The sequence below is a fragment of the Pelophylax lessonae genome (assembly GCF_965119305.1).
Source record: "Pelophylax lessonae genome assembly, chromosome: 9".
Taxonomy (NCBI): domain Eukaryota; kingdom Metazoa; phylum Chordata; class Amphibia; order Anura; family Ranidae; genus Pelophylax; species Pelophylax lessonae.
The window spans coordinates 81609778-81627799 of record NC_138776.1 but is presented as its reverse complement, the minus strand read 5'-3'; the positions used below and the strand labels follow the sequence as shown (position 1 = coordinate 81627799).

General features: G+C 40.8%; 1 protein-coding gene across 4 annotated transcripts in view; it reads right to left on the bottom strand.

Moving 5' to 3' along the window:
* Positions 1-18022, bottom strand: part of LOC309563584 (alpha-2-macroglobulin-like protein 1) — a 562516-nt gene that overhangs the window by 16570 nt on the left and 527924 nt on the right. For all 4 annotated transcript variants that reach the window (XM_082268048.1, XM_082268050.1, XM_082268051.1 and 1 more), the window contains 4 exons: positions 14112-14293; positions 9834-10049; positions 7498-7622; positions 3688-3778 (listed from right to left, as the gene is read on the bottom strand). In XM_082268048.1, coding sequence (XP_082124174.1) covers positions 3688-3778; positions 7498-7622; positions 9834-10049; positions 14112-14293 — 614 coding nt within the window. The remainder of the gene's footprint in view (positions 1-3687; positions 3779-7497; positions 7623-9833; positions 10050-14111; positions 14294-18022) is intronic.

The following is an 18022-nucleotide window of genomic DNA, read 5'->3' as shown; positions in this document are numbered from 1 at the left end:
TTGGAAGCTCTGGTGCACGAGGAGAACTATGATTTAATTGGTATAGCTGAATCTTGGCCTCATTCTTTACAAGACTTAGCTATTAACCACTTTAAGACCGGGCCTATTTTTGACACTTTTTGTTTACGTGTTAAAAATCAGTATTTTTTGCTAGAAAACTACTTAGAACCCCCAGAATAAAATGGCGGTCATTGCAATATTTTTTGTCACGCGGTATTTGCGCAGCGGTCTTTCAAATGCCATTTTTAAAAAAACGGATCGGATGAAAAACGGATGTAAAACGGACAAATGGTCCGTTTTTCATCCGTTTTTACATTGGTAGTGGATGTAAAAAAAAACTAATGAAAAAACGGATGAAAAAATGGATGAATAAATGGATAAATAAATGGATGAAAAACTGATACATTTTGATGTGACTGAACTGATGAACTGAACGGACAGTATGTGTGAAAGGGACCTTAAAGCTAAAAATAAAACCTATGTGGCTCACGGCCAAAGTTAAAAAAGCTATAAATAATAAGAAAAGTGCTTTTAAAAAATATAAAAATGAAGGAACACTATTTAAAATAGTAAGACAAACCCCAAAAAATTATTAAAATATATTAATAGTAAAAAGGTCAGGTCTGAGCATGTAGGCCCTTTACAAAATAATCTGGAGAGGGTGACTGGGGACAAAGAGAAGACAAATTTATTAAAGGGTTTCTTCAGCTCTGTAATAATGGGGATGTTATTGACACAGCCCCAAATGATCCACAATGGCTCAAAAGTGATATGGTCCAGAAATATTTAGACAGAATAAAGGTGGATAAAGCACCTGGACCAGATGGCATCCACCCATGGATCCTAAAAGAATTGAGCTCTGTCATTTCAAAGCCTTTGTTTCTAATTTTTAGGGACTTGTTAATGACTGGCATAGGCTCTGCTGGATTGTCGTAGGGCGAATGTAGTGCCTATATTTATAAAAGGATCAACGTCTTTGTCAAGTAACTCTAGACCTGTTAGTTTAACATCTATAGTCAGGAAGATACTGGAGAGTTTAATAAAAGACCACATAGAATGGTTCTTGCTGGAAAAAAAATATTTTAAGTAACAGACAGCATGGATTCATGAAAGACAGAAGTTGTCAGACAAGCCTGATTTATTTTTATGAGGAGGTAAGTAAAACCTTGGACAGAGGGGTGGCTGTGGACATAGTATTCTTGGATTTTGCAAAAGGGTTTGACACAGTTCCCCATACACGGCTAATGTATAAGGAAAAGTCTACAGGCTTGGAAAGAACAGTTTGTAAATAGATAGAAAACTGGCTAAAAGATAGAATTCAGAGAGTAGTGGTTAATGATTCTTACTCTGAATAGTCTAAGGTTATCAGTGGTGTACCCCAAGGTTCAGGGTTGGGACCCTTACTTTTTAATACCTTTATAAATTATATAGGGTCTGGGATTAAAAGTACAATTTCAGTCTTTGCAGATGACACCAAGCTTTGCTGTGGAATGACTTCCTTACAGGATGTCTCCAACTTACAAGCCGATCTCAATGCACTGTTTTATTGGGCAACTAGGTGACAAATGAGGTTTAATGTTGATAAATGTAAAGTTATGCACTTGGGGGCTAAGAACATGCATGCATCATACATACGAGTGGGGGGGGGGGTACAACTGGGGGAATCCATAGTGGAGAAGGATCTGGATGTTCTGGAAGCTTGAGGATATCAAGTCTGGAGACAGTTCCCATACCCACATCCAATTATGCTTAAGAACTAGAAAAAATGACACAGGCGTACAATCACATGGGTCCAAGACCTAGTCATGATACTGCCCAGTGGTGAGGACTTTTAAGGGTATGAGGTATAAGTGAGCATATATATATATAAAAAAATAGAATTTTATTGAAGTACAAATTGCTTAAAAGCAGTATACATCAAAGACATTAGAAATGACATCATAAGTGGAAACTGTATAGACTGGAAATAGTTGCAAAAAAAGCCGGTTCAACGCGTTTCGCAAATTGGTATAACCAATGGTGGCTTCGTCAGGAACCACAAGGAAAAACGGCTATATCGTCATACTTTAGACGTAAAAGCATATATAAAGTAGTAATTTAGTCAGGTGTACTCCAACCGCCCATAAGGAAGTCATAGTCTCCAAATCATCCCCACAGGAGGCGTAATAATACACCCACCATAGGGATATTTGTAGTTGGTGTGGACTGGACCGTGCCTTAACAGAGCAATAGAGACAAGCAGGCAGCAGATACTGAGAATCCTATAGGTGGTGAACTCAAGGCAATACAGCATCTGCCACTTGTCATATAACTCTATTCAAGTGGCGCGCCGAGAGGAGCCTGACTACCTAAGGATCTGGGTGTTCTGGTAGATCATAAGCTTAATAATAGCATGCAATGCCAAGCTGTGGCTTCCAAAAGCAAGCAAAGTTCATTTGTCCTGTATTAAGAGAGGTATGGACTCAAGAGAGAAAGATTAAATTTTGCCCCTGTACAAATCATAATTAAGACTTCATCTTGAATATGCAGTTCAGTTTTGGGCACCAGTTCTCAAAAAGGATATCATAACTGGAGAAAGTGCAGAGAAGGGCAACCAAACTGATAAGAGGCATGGAGGAGCTCAACTATGGAAAGATTAGAGGAACTGAATTTATTCTCTCTTAAGAAGAGAAGATTAAGGGGGGATTTGATCAACATGTATAAATACATAATGGGTCCATACAGCAAACTTGGGGTTGAATTATTCACTTTAAGGTCATCACGGAAGACAAGGGGCACACTTTATGTCTAGAGGAAATAGAATTAATCTCAAAATACGGAAACAATTTTTCACAGTAAGAGCTGTGAAAATGTGAAATAGACTCCCTCCAGAGGTGGTTCTGGCCAGCTAAGTAGATTGCTTTAAAAAAGGCCTGGATTCTTTCCTAGGTGAATAAGATATAACTGGGTACTAAAATATTCTAGCAAAAGTTGATCCAGGGAATATCTGATTGCCTCTTGTGGGATTAAGAAGGAATTTTTTTCCCCTGCTGTAGCAAATTGGATCATGCTTTGCAGGGGTTTTTCGCCTTCCTCTGGATTAACTGTGGGTATAGGATTGTGTATATGGGATTGTATGGTTGTGTTTCCTTTTTTGTTTTTTATTAGTTGAGCTAGATGGACTTGTGTCTTTTTTCAACCTGACTAACTATGTAACCCCAAACGCAGGTCGGAAACACAGTGTGTTTGCTAGCACTGAATCGCCTAGTACAAAACAACCATACAATCCATTTGCAGATGCCAAAATGAATGTAATCAAGGCTTTGGTGCAATGCAGTTCGATTTGGGTCCTTTCAAAATGAATAGGCTCAAATAGTACTACACTGAATTGCATGTGGTGAATTGAACAGGAATACGCTGTGGTTCCCATGTGGTTCCCAAGGAATAAAAACAAAGTTTCTGCTTTGGAATGATGAAGTTCCTCTTTAACATCTCAAGCTGTATGTAAACTAGATGCACATAAGGTATGCTGTGTTTTACAGTCACCCCAGTAGAACATCTTCTCTTCCCTATGTACTGTACCAAAGTCAATGTTTATATCCTTTTCCTGACCTTGGTCTACCAGCAAATCATAATGTAATAAATGCCCACCTTGATCTTACCCACCTTGAGCTTCTCATCTATGAACTACAAGTATATGACACCTACCTTCCTAATGCTTTTAGCATCTGGAACAAATCCTGATAAAAGTTCTGCATCAATAATAATCATGTTGGTTCTAGATCGTTTTCCTAAGTATCTACAAAAGAACAAATTAATTTAAGATAAATCAGCTCTAGGTTCTCATTTAACATTCTTCCAATCAGAAACAAGAAACAATAATATAACTCAACCACATTACAGGTGTCATTACAATTTTTTTTAAATTATTTTTGTAGCTTGCTTCTTTTTGAACAATGTACAGTATGTAGATAGGTTCTGATGCATGGTAATCAAATATGACTTAGTTTACCCATTTTTTTACCAGCCTGTAATACCCTTTCATTGCAAGGCCATTTTTCAATACTGTGATAGTGTGATTGACAATCAATGGGTTGTTTTTTCTGTTTTCACAGAACATATCAAATAAAAACGCTATACATTTTGGAAATGAACAAACAAGTTAGTAATGAAGTGGTTAAAACATGGAGCTTGTCAATGGTGCACTAAATACAGAACATCATTAATACAGTATATAGGTCAGGGATCCTCAAACTACGGCCCTCCAGCTGTTATGGAACTACACATCCCATGAGGCATTGTAAAACTCTCACATTCACAGACATGACTAGGGCATGATGGGAATTGTAGTTCCTGAACAACTGGAGGGCCATAGTTTGAAGACCCCTGATATAGGTCATACACAGAGGGAGGAGGAGGTGACGGGCTTAATGTACAGGTCCAAATTCCGGCATGGAGATAAGAGGGTTAATGTGCAGGATAAGGGAGGCAAATGGTTAATATTGATATACAAGTCACATAGAGATGTGATGGTGTTGAGATGTACAGAAAAGGAGGGGAGGTAAAAGGTTAAAAAAAATAAAACCCACAATCAATGTAAAAATCTTACCAATAATCTGCTGCGGGCTAAATACTACTTCCTCCCCTTCCTCCAATGTAAGAGTGTTTACATTTGTAATCATTGTGACTGGTTATCACAGCAATCACAATGTGCGGAGCCACTCTGATCAGCTCTTTGCATTGGTATTGCTTTACTAAAGGCAAAAAGAGTGTGCACTTGCTATGGAAGTTGCACTTTAAAGAAAATTTTACCCTGAGCTTAGTGAAGCTCTGCTGACTTTCATCATCCAACCATGTGCAAGCAAAAATGCTATTTTATTTTTTCCTTGTGATTGAGTATGCTTTGCAAAGCGAAAATCCACAATATTAACTAAGCTAGAAAAATAACTTTGCAAAGTAAACAGCCTATTTGCCTTTCATAAATCAACCCTATTGTGTCTGTGGAGTGAGAGGTCTGATGATGACTCAGATCACAGCCCTTTATGGGCACTTGGGCAGCCTATTGTGTTTTCTGAAGGGATGTTTATTAAAGGCATCCTAGAAATACATGTCCTCCATTCCACGATTTCAAAACATACTGGAGTAGTAAAGTGGTTAAAGACCCTTTTTATGTTCTGACTGAGTTTGCTATGAAATATTTAAACTTGGGCCATTTTAAAAAGGAGTAAAATGTATTTGGAGCCAGGCTTACAACATAACCATACGAAGAATCTAAGGCTGTGAAGCTGTAGAGAACCTTATATGTACCTTAGGGATCTAAAAGTGTCCTAAAATAAGAAAAACATTTCTTTCAGTTAACCACTTAAGCCCCGGAAGATTTTACCCCCATTCCGACCAGGGGGTATTTTGCGATTCGGCACTGCGTGAATTTAACGCACAATTGCGCGGTCGTGCGACGCTGTACCTAAACGAATTTGACGTCCTTTTTTTCCCACAAACAGAGCTTTCTTTTGGTGGTATTTGATCACCTGTGCGATTTTTTGATCACGCGCTATAAACAAAAAAAGAGCGTCAATTTTGCAAAAATAGCAATATTTTTCACATTTTTTTTATATGAAATTCCCCCCAAAAAAAATGTAAAAATCAAAATTTTTAAAAATTTTCGGCCAATTTGTTTTATGCTACCTATGTTTGGTAAAAAAAATCGCAAAAAGCGTATTTTGATTGGTTTGCGCAAAAGTTATCGCGTTTACTAACAAAGGGAAAGATTTTTGTCATTTTTGTTGTTTTTTTTTTTTAACGCGTAATGGCGGCGATCTGCGATTTTTTTTGCGGTACTGCGACATTGGGGCGGACAGATCGGACCCTTGACTGACATTTTTGACACTTTTGGGGTTACCGGTGACATTTCTACAGTAATCAGTGCTATATATATGCACTGTTACTGTAAAAATACACTGGTAGTGAAGGGGTTAACTTTATTTGGAAGGGAGGGGCTGTGTGTGTCCCTAGGGGCGTGGTTTCTACTGTGATTGGCTGTGGCTCTAGCTGTAAGGACACTGATCAACGGATCTACATACCAGATCCGTTTTATCAGTGTCTTTGCAGCGAGGAGAATGACAGGCAGTTTGTTTACACAAGCTGCCTGACATTCTCCCTCTCCCCCGCCGATCGCCGAGTGGCCGGCGGACATCGGGTCCGCTGGTCACACGCGCGGGGGGGTCCGTGACCACGCGGGAGCGGGAGCGCGCCTCCGGGGCGCGCGCTCGCTCCCTAGACCCTCACAAGCAAGCAACGTAGCCCTACGTTAGTTTGCCTGTGAGGGGCTGACCGCCGACGTAGATAGTCGTGCGGCGGTCGGCAAGTGGTTAAAAATCAACATGATCTTTGGTGATTTAAAAAAAACAAAAAACAAATAGGAGTAATGTTTTTCCCCATCAACTGCTCGTGTACCTAAATTAACACTACCAGCTTTAAAAGAGCTTTGAAATGTCCTCATTTGAAACTCTACAAAATTAAACATTTAAAAAGTACAGTTTTTAAAACTGGTTAGAAATCTTAGTTTTCCAAATGTGGCTGAACTCTGTTTGGGACCCAAATCTGGTACAGCAGCAATAATTCAAAAATATTGTTTTATGGGGTTAACTAAGTGCAACACTTTTGAATAGTAATAAACTAATATTTACCTGACCTAAAAATTAGCTAATCTACAGCTGTTGAGACCCTTGGATCCTTGGCCCAAGCTGTACTCAGGGCTTTTCCTTCCCAAGTTGATAATAAAGCCTACCCCTTCCAAATGCTATGCCGATCATTAAAAATTGAAATGACAGTCAGTACAGCTCACTGGGGATTTGGCTTTTGGACAGATAAATGAAAGGGGTAGTAGGGCTTCCTTTCAGGATACATGGTGTAAACCTGACTAAAGCAGGGTACACACTAGTAGAAAATCTGCCAAAAATTCCCGCCCGATGTGAAATCGTCCGATTTTCGCCTAGTGTGTACACAACTTTCAGCAGCCGATGACAACATTTTTAACGAAAAAAAACGGAGGGACAAACACCAAAATTTTTTTCGTCCATCCCCAGACAACCGATTTTCGTTTAATGTGTACGCAGTACGTCCGTGAAAAATCGGATACGAAAGACTGCGCATGATCTGAAGTTGCTGACAACCCGGAAGTCTAGGAACATATGTGCCAAAAAAAAGAAAAATCGGACGAGAAATTTTGTGAACATTTATGCACTGTGGACTAGAAAAGGTAATGAACACTGAGAAGACAGAGAAAAATAGGAGGATATTTCGTCCGATTTTCGTCAAGTGTGTACGGCCCTTAAGAAGCATTTCAAAGCCCCATATTAAGCCTGGCCTTAGGATCTAAGGGACTCCAGAGGGACATGGGGGTTGATTTAAAAACAAACACAGATAACCTGATGCCTGCACATCAGCACTGTTGTTACAGAAGGCACCTTTTAGTCAACTTTACCTTATACATTGTATACATTGGATGTTTGATCTCACCTGGCTTCTACATGGACATCAAACTTTGTCTGTGCTTCCCGGGTGCAGACAGCTGGCTCAGTGGTTGCATTAACAGCAAAGTGGACATCATGTTCGTCAGGAACCTCAGAATAATGTAGGTGTGACTGCAGGAAGATATGCAATCAAAGCATTTACATTTGTGTTTTTTTTTTTTCAATCTTACATTTATAATTTTTTTTCAACAAATGGAACTTTCTTTTGGTGGTATTTAGTTGCCACTTTTTAGGGCCACCTTCTTATAAGGGGGGCCTGATTGTTCAGCTAGGCTGTCATGTGTTTCCAGGTGTGTCTGTTGAGCTTGGGGAGTCTCCCCACTGTATCCAATAAGGGCTCTTGTTGGACAATGGAGGAAATCTGACCAATAGCACACCAGGGCTCATATCAGTCTCAGTGGGTAGAACCTGCCGCAATGCATCCTGGGAGGAGATATAAGTCTGAGGGGAGCACATGACCGGTTGTCTTTGGCAGGAAGCAGAGTCCCAGGAGGAGGGTGACAGCTGTCTCTCCTCCTGCCAGCATCAGGAAAGTGTCCTTGGCAGTCGGCCTAGAGGACGGAAGGTTGAGCCGAGCCAATAGAAATTTGACCAGGTTCTTTCTTCGTGCTCCCCGCATGTGAGTAGAGATGGGCGCAGGCGTGTTGGAGATCTAAGTCCCAACCCACCTGCCCGATCCCCCCAGGAACCCGACACAGTACACTGCTAACTACAGGCAGTGAGACATTTCCCGGTCTGCAGCTGCAGACTGGGAAATGTCTCACTGCCTTTGATTAGTAGTGTGCAGTGTCGGCTTCCTGGTGGGATCGGGCAGGTGGGTTGGAGCTAGGATTCCGAACATGCCTGAGCCCATCTCTACATACGTACAGAGGTAGGTGGGAACAATTTTCTGGTGGAGAACAGGTGCAGGATGTGTGCTACTGAGGCGAGCTGGTGAATTATTTCCTCGGTCTTAACAGTTTTAATTTCCCAAATCTACATACCAGGAAGTCATGAACTTTTCTATGACGCAAACTGGAGCTGGACAGGTAAGGATATCCTAAAATAACAAGAAAGCTATATATTTTCTGCAACTGAAAGTACATTAACCACTTCCTGACTGCTCTATAGCAGTTTTACTGCTACAGGGCAGCTGCTGTGTACAGAATCACGTATATACAGTATATATATATATATATATATATATATATATATATATATATATATATACATAATCCTGCACTTCCAGGTAGGAGATGTGAATGCGCACTGCTGGTGGCACACAGCGAGAGCCGATCAGTGAGTACCGCAGCCACAGAAACAGAACTGCAATCTGCCTATGTAAACAAGGCAGATTGCCGTTCTGACAGGAGGGAAGGTATGGATCCTGTGTCTCTGCAAAGCAGGGACGTGGATTCATGACTTCCCCTAGTAAAAGAACCTCCCACACTGTACAAAAACACTGGCTAGGCACACAGTTAACCCTTTGATCGCTTCCGATGTTAATCCCTTCCCAACCAGTGTCATTAGAACAGCGACAGTGTATATTTTTAGCACTGATCACTGTATTAGTGTCACTGGTTCCCAAAAAGTGACAAATGTGTCAGAATGTCCGCCGCAATATCGCAGTCCTGCAATAAGTCGCTGATTGCTGCCATTACTAGTAAAAAAATAAATAAATAAAAATATCCCATAGTTTGTAGACACAAACACTTTTGGGCAAACCGAATAATATACGCTTATTGGTGTTTGATTTTTTTTACCAAAAATAAGTAACAGAATACATACTGGCCTAAATTGATGAAGAAATTAGATGTTTTACATTTTTTTACTGGATACATTCTATAGCATGAAGTAAAATATATTGTTTTTTTATTTTTCCAAATTGTTGTTTTTTTTGTTTATAGCGCAAAATAGAAAACACAGAGGTGATCAATTTCCACCAAAAGAAAGTTCTATTTGTGGGAGAAAAGGACATATATTTTATTTAGTACATCATCGCATGACTGCGCAGTTGTCAGTTAAAGTAACGCAGTGCCGTATCTCAAAAGATGGCCTGGTCATGAAGGGGGTAAATCTTCCGGAGGTCACGTGGTTAATGGAATATTGGTACATTAGGCAACTGGAAATTAGCAAAAAAAAAAAGCAAACTTAGTGTTTAAGTGCATAAGTTATATAACGTCAACCTATTTTTCCTTTTTGTCACTTTACTCAGATGTAGGGAGCCACAGGTTTATAGGTGATCTTTCTGCCCACCTAAAAGGTGCAATAAGATTTACTATCTGCACATTCTGGAGACATTAGACAGCTCAAGGTAGATTGAAATAACAGCATTCTACTCACTTGTGCATAAACGCAGCCTTCTCCTTTGATGGAGGCTGTGTAAGTTCCTGGGATTTTAGGCAGATCCACTGTTTGGACAAGGAGGCTGTTCTGCTTGTCTACGTGAATCTCTTTGTGAAATCCTGAATCATCTTCAATAATAACAGTTGAGTCTCCCTTCTTGTGCGCGGTGGCCTTGGCATATTTAGCAAGAGCATGAAGAGCTAATGTAGTGTCCTGTAACATATAAAATCAATAATAAACAATGTCACTTAAATCCATATCCATCGATTTACACAACTTTGTATATCATATACAGCACATTCTCCCTCCTACTCTCAGATCATGTTACAGATAGTGCAATCAGTAATGCAACTAAAGCTGTACAGAAAAACATGCTCCCTTCAGTTTTTAAAGTGTAACTCCTCTTTTGTTGAGAAAAAACATTCCCCTCTGGGTGATCTCTGTATATTACAAGGATTTTAACAAACGTTGTTGCAGAATTCTACCTTTTGTCATTCTGAAGAAATCATTGTTTGTTCCTCTGTGCTGAGTGGGTCAAATGGGAGTGGTTTCATAATTATCTATCAGCTGTGGCAGCTGCAGAGCATTAATGAGGAAAGCTGCTGAGCATTTCTACCTTTAGACGTGTTCCTATTGGGAGTATCTCACCAAAAATGACATTTTTGTTGCAGGGGATGCCAGAAATCTGGCTTGTATCTTAGGCAGATTTCTAGGAAAATTGGTGAGCCAATCACACAAGCAGGAAATTATGTTTCTGGGATGTGGTCAGTATACATTCTGTGTACAGAACAGCTCCAGGTTGCCATATTGCATTGCATTTTCAGAAAATGACAGTAGTTGCAGATTGAAAAGGAAAGGTAGTTTTTAAATAACATTCAATTGCAATGTGATTTGTGTCACAATTGTATACACTATATTGTTTTTTCTTTATTTGCAATTTTTTCCCCACTAAAGTGGAGTTACCCTTTCAACACATTAATAATTGGATATTTAAAGTGATACTAAACACACACTGTTTAATTTACATTGTCCCTTCTCTTTCTGTATGTAGATGCAGAGATGTATAGTAACGAAGTAGAACTACTTAAGTACTGTACTTAAGTACCGAAATGCGGTATCTGTACTTTCCTAGAGTAGAATTTTTTTCTCCTACTTCTACTTTTACTTCACTACATTTTTTCGATGATTTTGATACTTCTACTCAAGTATTTTTTTTTTGTGCTGCATAGTTACTCGTTACTTTTAAAAAAATTACCACTGCCAGAACAGTAGATGGCAGGTTGCATAAAGCTCAAAAAAATGTGTATAATGTCATTTGTAAATCAGCGCATACGAAAATAAAGGCTGTGTATAATAAAAGCTGCTATACCAAATCTTTCCAATAAAAAGAAAATATGAAACAAACAAATAAATGGTGCTACAGCGCTTAAAGTGCATCAAGAAACTACTAACAAACACAGGTTAATCATTTGAATAAATCATTTGAAATAATAAAAACAATATGATGTTCATACTTTTGACTTCTTTCTTTAATAACTACATAACACAGTACTTGTACTTCTACTTTCAGTACTTGAGTAGAAATTTTTTTTCAAAACTACTGGTACTTTTTACTTTTAGTACTTAAGTAGCAAATTTTTTGAAAAAACTACTTGCAATACTTAAGTAAAAAAAATGTTGAATACTTTAGTACTTCTACTTAAGTAACTTTTTCTGCGAGCACTTCCACTTCTACTCAAGTAATTTTTTGATCGAGCACTTGTACTTTTACTCAAGTAGAAATTTCGAGTACTTTATACAAGTCTGTGTAGATGTAATTATTTTAATTAAAAGATCAATAAGTCAGATGACTCAGCTCTTTCCCAGCCTGTCTGCAGGGAAACATAGGAGGAGCTTCTAGTCCTCTGCTGCTGATGTTCAAAAAATACAAACATTTGGAATACAAAGTAAAAATAAATCATTAATTTCAATAAACTGTTTTAAATCCCAATACAAATATATAATTGAAATCAACCCTTTATTATTTTTTATGCAATAACATAGTGTGGGCAGATTTCTGCCAGTCACAGGCTGTATCACACTCGTACAGTGAATGAAATAGTGTGTCTTAGAATAAGAGGGAGGCAAAGCCTCTATTAATCTACATGTAATATCCCACCCCATTGGGTTTAGCTGGTTAGTGGGCAAGGAAGAGGAGGGAGGGAGTGGGCTGTCATTTACTACTGTGTATACACCCACATGTGTGACCCTATAGTCACATAGGCTGCTCAGATATGATAGGAAGGAAATGCTCAGCATAGGAATTGTGCCCCATCATTGGTGTCATTGGGAGGAATTGTGCCCCATCGCTGGTGTAGTTGGGAGGAATTGTGCCCCATCGTTGGTGTAGTTGGGAGGAATTGTGCCCCATTGTTGGTGTGATTGGGAGGAATTGTGTCCATTCATTGGAGTCAGTGGAGGGATTTGTGCCCATTCTTCGTTGTCAGTGGGGGAAGTATTCTCCATTATTGCTAACAGTGAATGAAATAGTGCCTCAAAAGGCTGGATAAAACCCCTTTTGGAGACCACTGATTTAGAGGAGGGGGAAGGTGCTTTCTCAGCTACATACAACCTTTGCTTGTATGCTGGAGCTAAGGGCAGATGGATTCAGGAAGTAAATGCTACATGAAACTTCTGCCCTTACTCTAGATGAATGTGACTAGAAATGCTAGGGGGTGCTTTTCAAGTAATTTATCAACACAATAAAGCATGGGGACATGGATGATGGATGGGTGAGCTTGCTTTGAATATTAAACATGAATTAAACATAATTTTCAGATTGTGGTGCTCAGATATAGTTAAGTTCTGCTTTAACAGGGAGAAAGACATTCCCAGAGCTTGAAGGAAATGATAAGCTTAGGGCATACAAAACAGGGTGGAAGATAAACCAGGGAGTAGGGGGTTAAATTAGTTGTTGGGATATAAGAGGTCAAGACTTTTGAGCTGGAGCTGCTATTAAATCAGCTCAGAGCTGCTGCTGCTGCTGCTGCTGCTGCTGCACATGGCCCTGAATAGGTACAGAGCCAGGTAGCAGCTTCACTGCCAAGGGTTCAGACAGGACCCCCCTCAGCCAGGGCCTGCCACCACACAGGCTTGGAATACTTGGGTGGTTATTGACCTGTGGGCCTTGGGATTACAGGATGGTATCCAGAGGGCTTTCCGGGTGTGGTGGCGGGCACAAGTGTAAGGTTTTACACTTGTGCCGCTGTGGAGTTTGGGGTCCTTGACGAGAGTCCAAAACATGGTGTTGAACGATAAAATGGTGGGACCCATCTCAGGTCTGGAGTTCTATGATTGGTCTGGTTCAATCTAGACCGACCCGGTAGTGTAAGGTAGTAGGGGTCTGTGGTCTGTTAGGATAGTCCTCAAGGCGGTGTTTTGGCGGCTAGGGACAGAACCTAACTTAATGGTACCACAGACTCCAAAGTTGTGGCAGATGGTATCCTCAGGGATCTGTAACCATTCTTTGATCTGGATTGGTTTAACTGTTTTATGTTTTTCTGTTATTTATAGTTTTGTTTAACAAAAGGCCGAACCGGCCATTTAATCCTAGTGCTGATTTAGTGTTGTCATTTAACAGTAAAGGGGAGTGGTGTCGGGTACTGATCCAGGTAATATGGTTAAACAGGTGGGATCTGAACTACCCGAATCAAGATTTCTGAACCCATCTGAGATCCCCAAGGTGCACTTATTTAAAGGAGTTGTAAAGTCAGAAGGTTACTTTACCCTAATGCATTCTATGCATTAAGATAAAAAGCCTTCTGTGTGTAGGAGCCCCCCCAGGACCCCTAATACTTACCTGAGTCCCATCTCTCTCCAGCGGTGTCCACAAGTCCCTCGGCCATCCGGGACTCTTCTTCCTGACTGACTGAGACACAGCCTCAGCGCCATTGGCTCCCATGGCTGTCAATCAAAGTCAGTCAGCCAATCAGTTGAGAGAGGGGGTGGGGCCAAATGGCAGCTCTGTGTCTAAATGGACACACGGAGCTGCAGCTCGGCTCGGTTGCCCTAATTGCCAGTTGCTCACACTCTTGTGGGGGCACTCGACAGGAGGGAGGGGCCAGGAGAGCCAAAGAGGGACCCAAGAAGAGGAGGATCTGGGCTTCTGTGTGCAAAACCAACTTCACAGAGCAGGTAAGTAGAACATGTTTGTTATTTAAAAAAAAAAAAACAGACTTTAAAATCACTTTAACAGTTATATTCAGAAGAAATAGTATTGTAAAGTAAATATTTAACCTGAGAAGAGGAGAAGCCACCCCATGGGTTTTGTTGTGATGCAAGCCAATGGACAGAATAAGCACTTTGCTCAATATCTTTGTGGGTGATTATCTTGTCAGAAAGCAGAGCCAAGATGGCGTATGAGGATATTTCGATATCTCCATGACGATAGTCAGTACCTAGCCAGTGCTTGGTTTCACCTAAATTAAAATGTACAATACAAATTAAAATATCTGCTTCAAGCAATATATTAAAGTACATAGATATGTTGTGAGAGACATGTATAGGCTGCCATTGCTGACCTCTATAGTGGTTTAGCATGGTTATGATAGAGCTGTGTCCTAAGAATAAGGAAGTAGTGGAGGAGGAGGAGCTGGTGCTGTTACCTTCTGGATCAACGTATTTAGTGCTTTAAGTGGGCCGATATGCACTGGTACTCAGTACCGCCACTTCCAAATATGGCTCTTGAGCATACCGCCACCTCTCCGTGCACCTTAGCATACCAGTATGCTCATTTTGGACATCTGCACCCTCAATTGCCCCCCCCCCCAAGAATATTTCCCACTCCAGAGCCAGACAAGTCACCACCAGTGAGTCCCCCTGCTCCGGAGTCCCAGCCCAGGCCGGGGGGGGGGGGGGGGCGACAACATTTATAGGCTATAATAGAGTACCGGCACCTCTTTTGGGCCACTTAAAGCACTGCAACGTATGCACATATACTTCTCAGTCAATGGAGACAAGACATATCTTGTATATTCTGGTGGAAGGGACTCAAAGAGTGCTAATGATCCATAGATTAGTGGGTGCAATACTTGCCTTGCCCCAGCTACACCACTGAATTGGTATAGAGATAAGAAATTCTGGCTTTTGAACCTGTTTACAGCATGTTTTCTTCTGGATTTTGACCTAAAATGTATGAAGCCAGACACTGATTTGTTTCTAGAAGGCCTGCAATGACAGCCTCATACTTTTATGACATGTACTAAATAGTATAGTCATGATCTCTGCACATTCCTTAAAGCCCAATCAGAGCCAAACATTTTTTTTTTTTTTACTTTTTGGATATGCCCTTAGAACACCTGTCTGTGTCATCACTGGGGATATATCCACTCAATTTCTGTCCGGATGACCATCAAGAAATGAGTACTCTGCTGTCACCTGGACAGTGAGAAACAGAAAATAATGAAAATAATCTGACAGATTTTAACTCCTCCCCACTCTGCTAAAAAAAAAAAAATATTGTTATATTGTGTTGGCTTTATCCCATCACTCCCTTCTCTTGTGACACCCGGTCACTATGAGAGGAAGTGAGGAAAAAATCTTCTTACTGATGAAATAAGCAGCGAAATAACTAGACTCAGGTTCTAACCTTTGTCCATATTGTACAAACAATATAGTTGAAGCACAAATCCCTAGACATGTGTTCCCTCCAATACAGGAAATAGGGGCTTACCCTGGCAGTGGAGAGACCCCCCTATTAAAGGGATCCATCATTCTGGAACAGTTTAACAAATTAAAGGTGCCGACAATACAGCACAGACCAGCCAACTGAATTTGGGATCTAGGAACTGCTTCTAGCTGCTTTTCTGTGGAACCCTGAAAGGTGTGACCCATGACACCTGTATTGTGTGCCACTTAGGCTAACTGAAGGGGGTACCAATCCTTTACATCCACCACCGGTAGAGCTGGTCGGGAGGGAGCTTGTCCCGGCTCCTAAGATAGCGCAGTATGAAGGAAGATGCCCCTCACACATCCATGTCATGCCAAGGTATGATGGCAACCTCAGCCTCAAATTCAGGCTAGGCAATGCCCCCAATGCATTTTGCTCCGGGACTCGGAGCTTAGTCATGGGGATTGAGATCCCAGGCATGTGGGGGAGTTTTTATGCATCATCGGCTGTCACATTTAGCGAAAAAGAAGTGTCAGGTGTGTGTGGATCTATTATAGAATTGTGTGAGAGCCAGAATAAGTTTGTAATCCACCTAATCAGACCACAGGGACCTATAAAATTGGATAGCATTGACATCTAAATGCAAAAACAAAAATGCCAAAAAATACAAAAAAAGTGAAACCCTGAAAGGTGAGCACACCCTCAACCTATCTACATACATAGGTGGGTCACTATGTATTTATGTTGGGAACAGACCATCAGTTTAAAAAATTCCCCCTCATAACAGAAAAGTTTAGACACACTCTCAGTTGGGGCCAGGACCATTTAGGGTACTCCCAGTCTGGAAGAGAATGAGGAATGGCTCAAATAGGGAGTGTAGTGGAAAGATCTTTGCATCCCTAAGAGAGCCTGGAACAGCAGGCTAATCATCTTTGTGCAGAGTAGATAAGGTCTGAAACAACCTCCTGTAAATCTGAGGAGATGGCAGGAGACTTTAATGACTCAAAAACAGTCTCTTAACAGACATGACAGTTGGGATTCTGAATCTGAGTTAGAAGTGGTGACAGGAACCAAAGGCACAGCCTGATCTAAGGATTCAGGAGGGTCAGAAACAGGCTTTGTGGAGGAAGGTTGTGCAATACATATAGAGCCTTTGCAGATAGGATGACCCAATAACTGAACACAAATATTCCTGAGCATGGAGTTAATTGTGGACATAGGGAATAACTCCGGTTCACCTGATGGAGCGGAGGAAGACTCTGGTGGTGACTAACAATAGGGGTCTCAGGTTCAAGATCACAGGTGTCAACTTCTAATGAGGATACTGAGTAAACACCTGAAGAACTGTTTGGAGAGTATAAGCTGTTTGGGTCACCTGTTGCAGTAGGGCTGACTCTTTTTGCCTTAGCAAAGACATGCTGCATCCACATGATGGTAATGCAGCTAGGCCCAAATGTGTGGCAAGGCCTCAGTACTCACAAATCTACCAGATTGATATAGGCAGGCAGTGTAAACAGAATTGAGACCAGGGTTATACATAGTGCTTCATGAGAAGGAGCAGCCACCGGATGGTGATTCCTGTAGGATGAATGGCAGGAAAGAGTGCATGTTTCTTTCCACCAAGCGGATAACATCAGATCTCCAGCTTGAACCTCTGCCATGGTAAACCAATGAGGTAGCTCCAATGTTTTAGCCTGAACAGCCTTTCTTTACAGAGTGAGTCATCAGACACAGTTTTAGAGGCTATGCCATGACTCTGGACCCAAAAAGACCTCTGCAACTAACACAGTACACTCACGTCTGGAAAGCACCAGTTCCTAAAGGTCAAATTTCAGGCTAACTTTTTACATCCTTTCCCACAGGGCATGGGTATGGCCCCCAAAGTTACCTTAAGGAAATGTCACTCCAGATAGGTGCAATACAGAGACCAGCTCAAGCATCATGCAACAAGGAAACTCGATTGGAGATGTATAGGAAAGAAATCCATGAAGAAAAGAAGGCTACCAAAAAATATTATTTTTTCAACAGAGCTGAGGAAAAAGTGTCCAGGCTCCTAGGACACTAGCAAAACACTGAGGCCTGCTGAATAGAGGAGGGGCTATACAAGGGCCGATTTACAATTTTTATGTATGCCAGTTTCCAAACCTGTAGGCAGCAGTATAAGGTAACTGTACCTATTTTCTGGATAAAAGAATAAAAGGTTTTGCTTAAAATTTGTTATATGCAACATTTTTTGGCTTTAGGTTTAAATAGAATGGGAAATACCGATGGTTGGAACCTGTGAAGTATTGCTGTCTGTGTTTTTGTTTGGATGTTTGTGATGGTTTCTGAGGCACATTAAGATTTATGAAGTGCTGTCTCTCTCTCTGTATCATTGGGTAAATTCTCCTCACTTACTTTGTCACTTTTTGTCTGACGCCCTTCGAATACGCAGGAGCAATCTGCCCAACAGAAATTCACACACATAGATTCTAACCCTTGCCCCCTCTATCAAAAAAAAACTGAAAAAGGTTGGCTATTGCTAGGCTTTAACAACTTA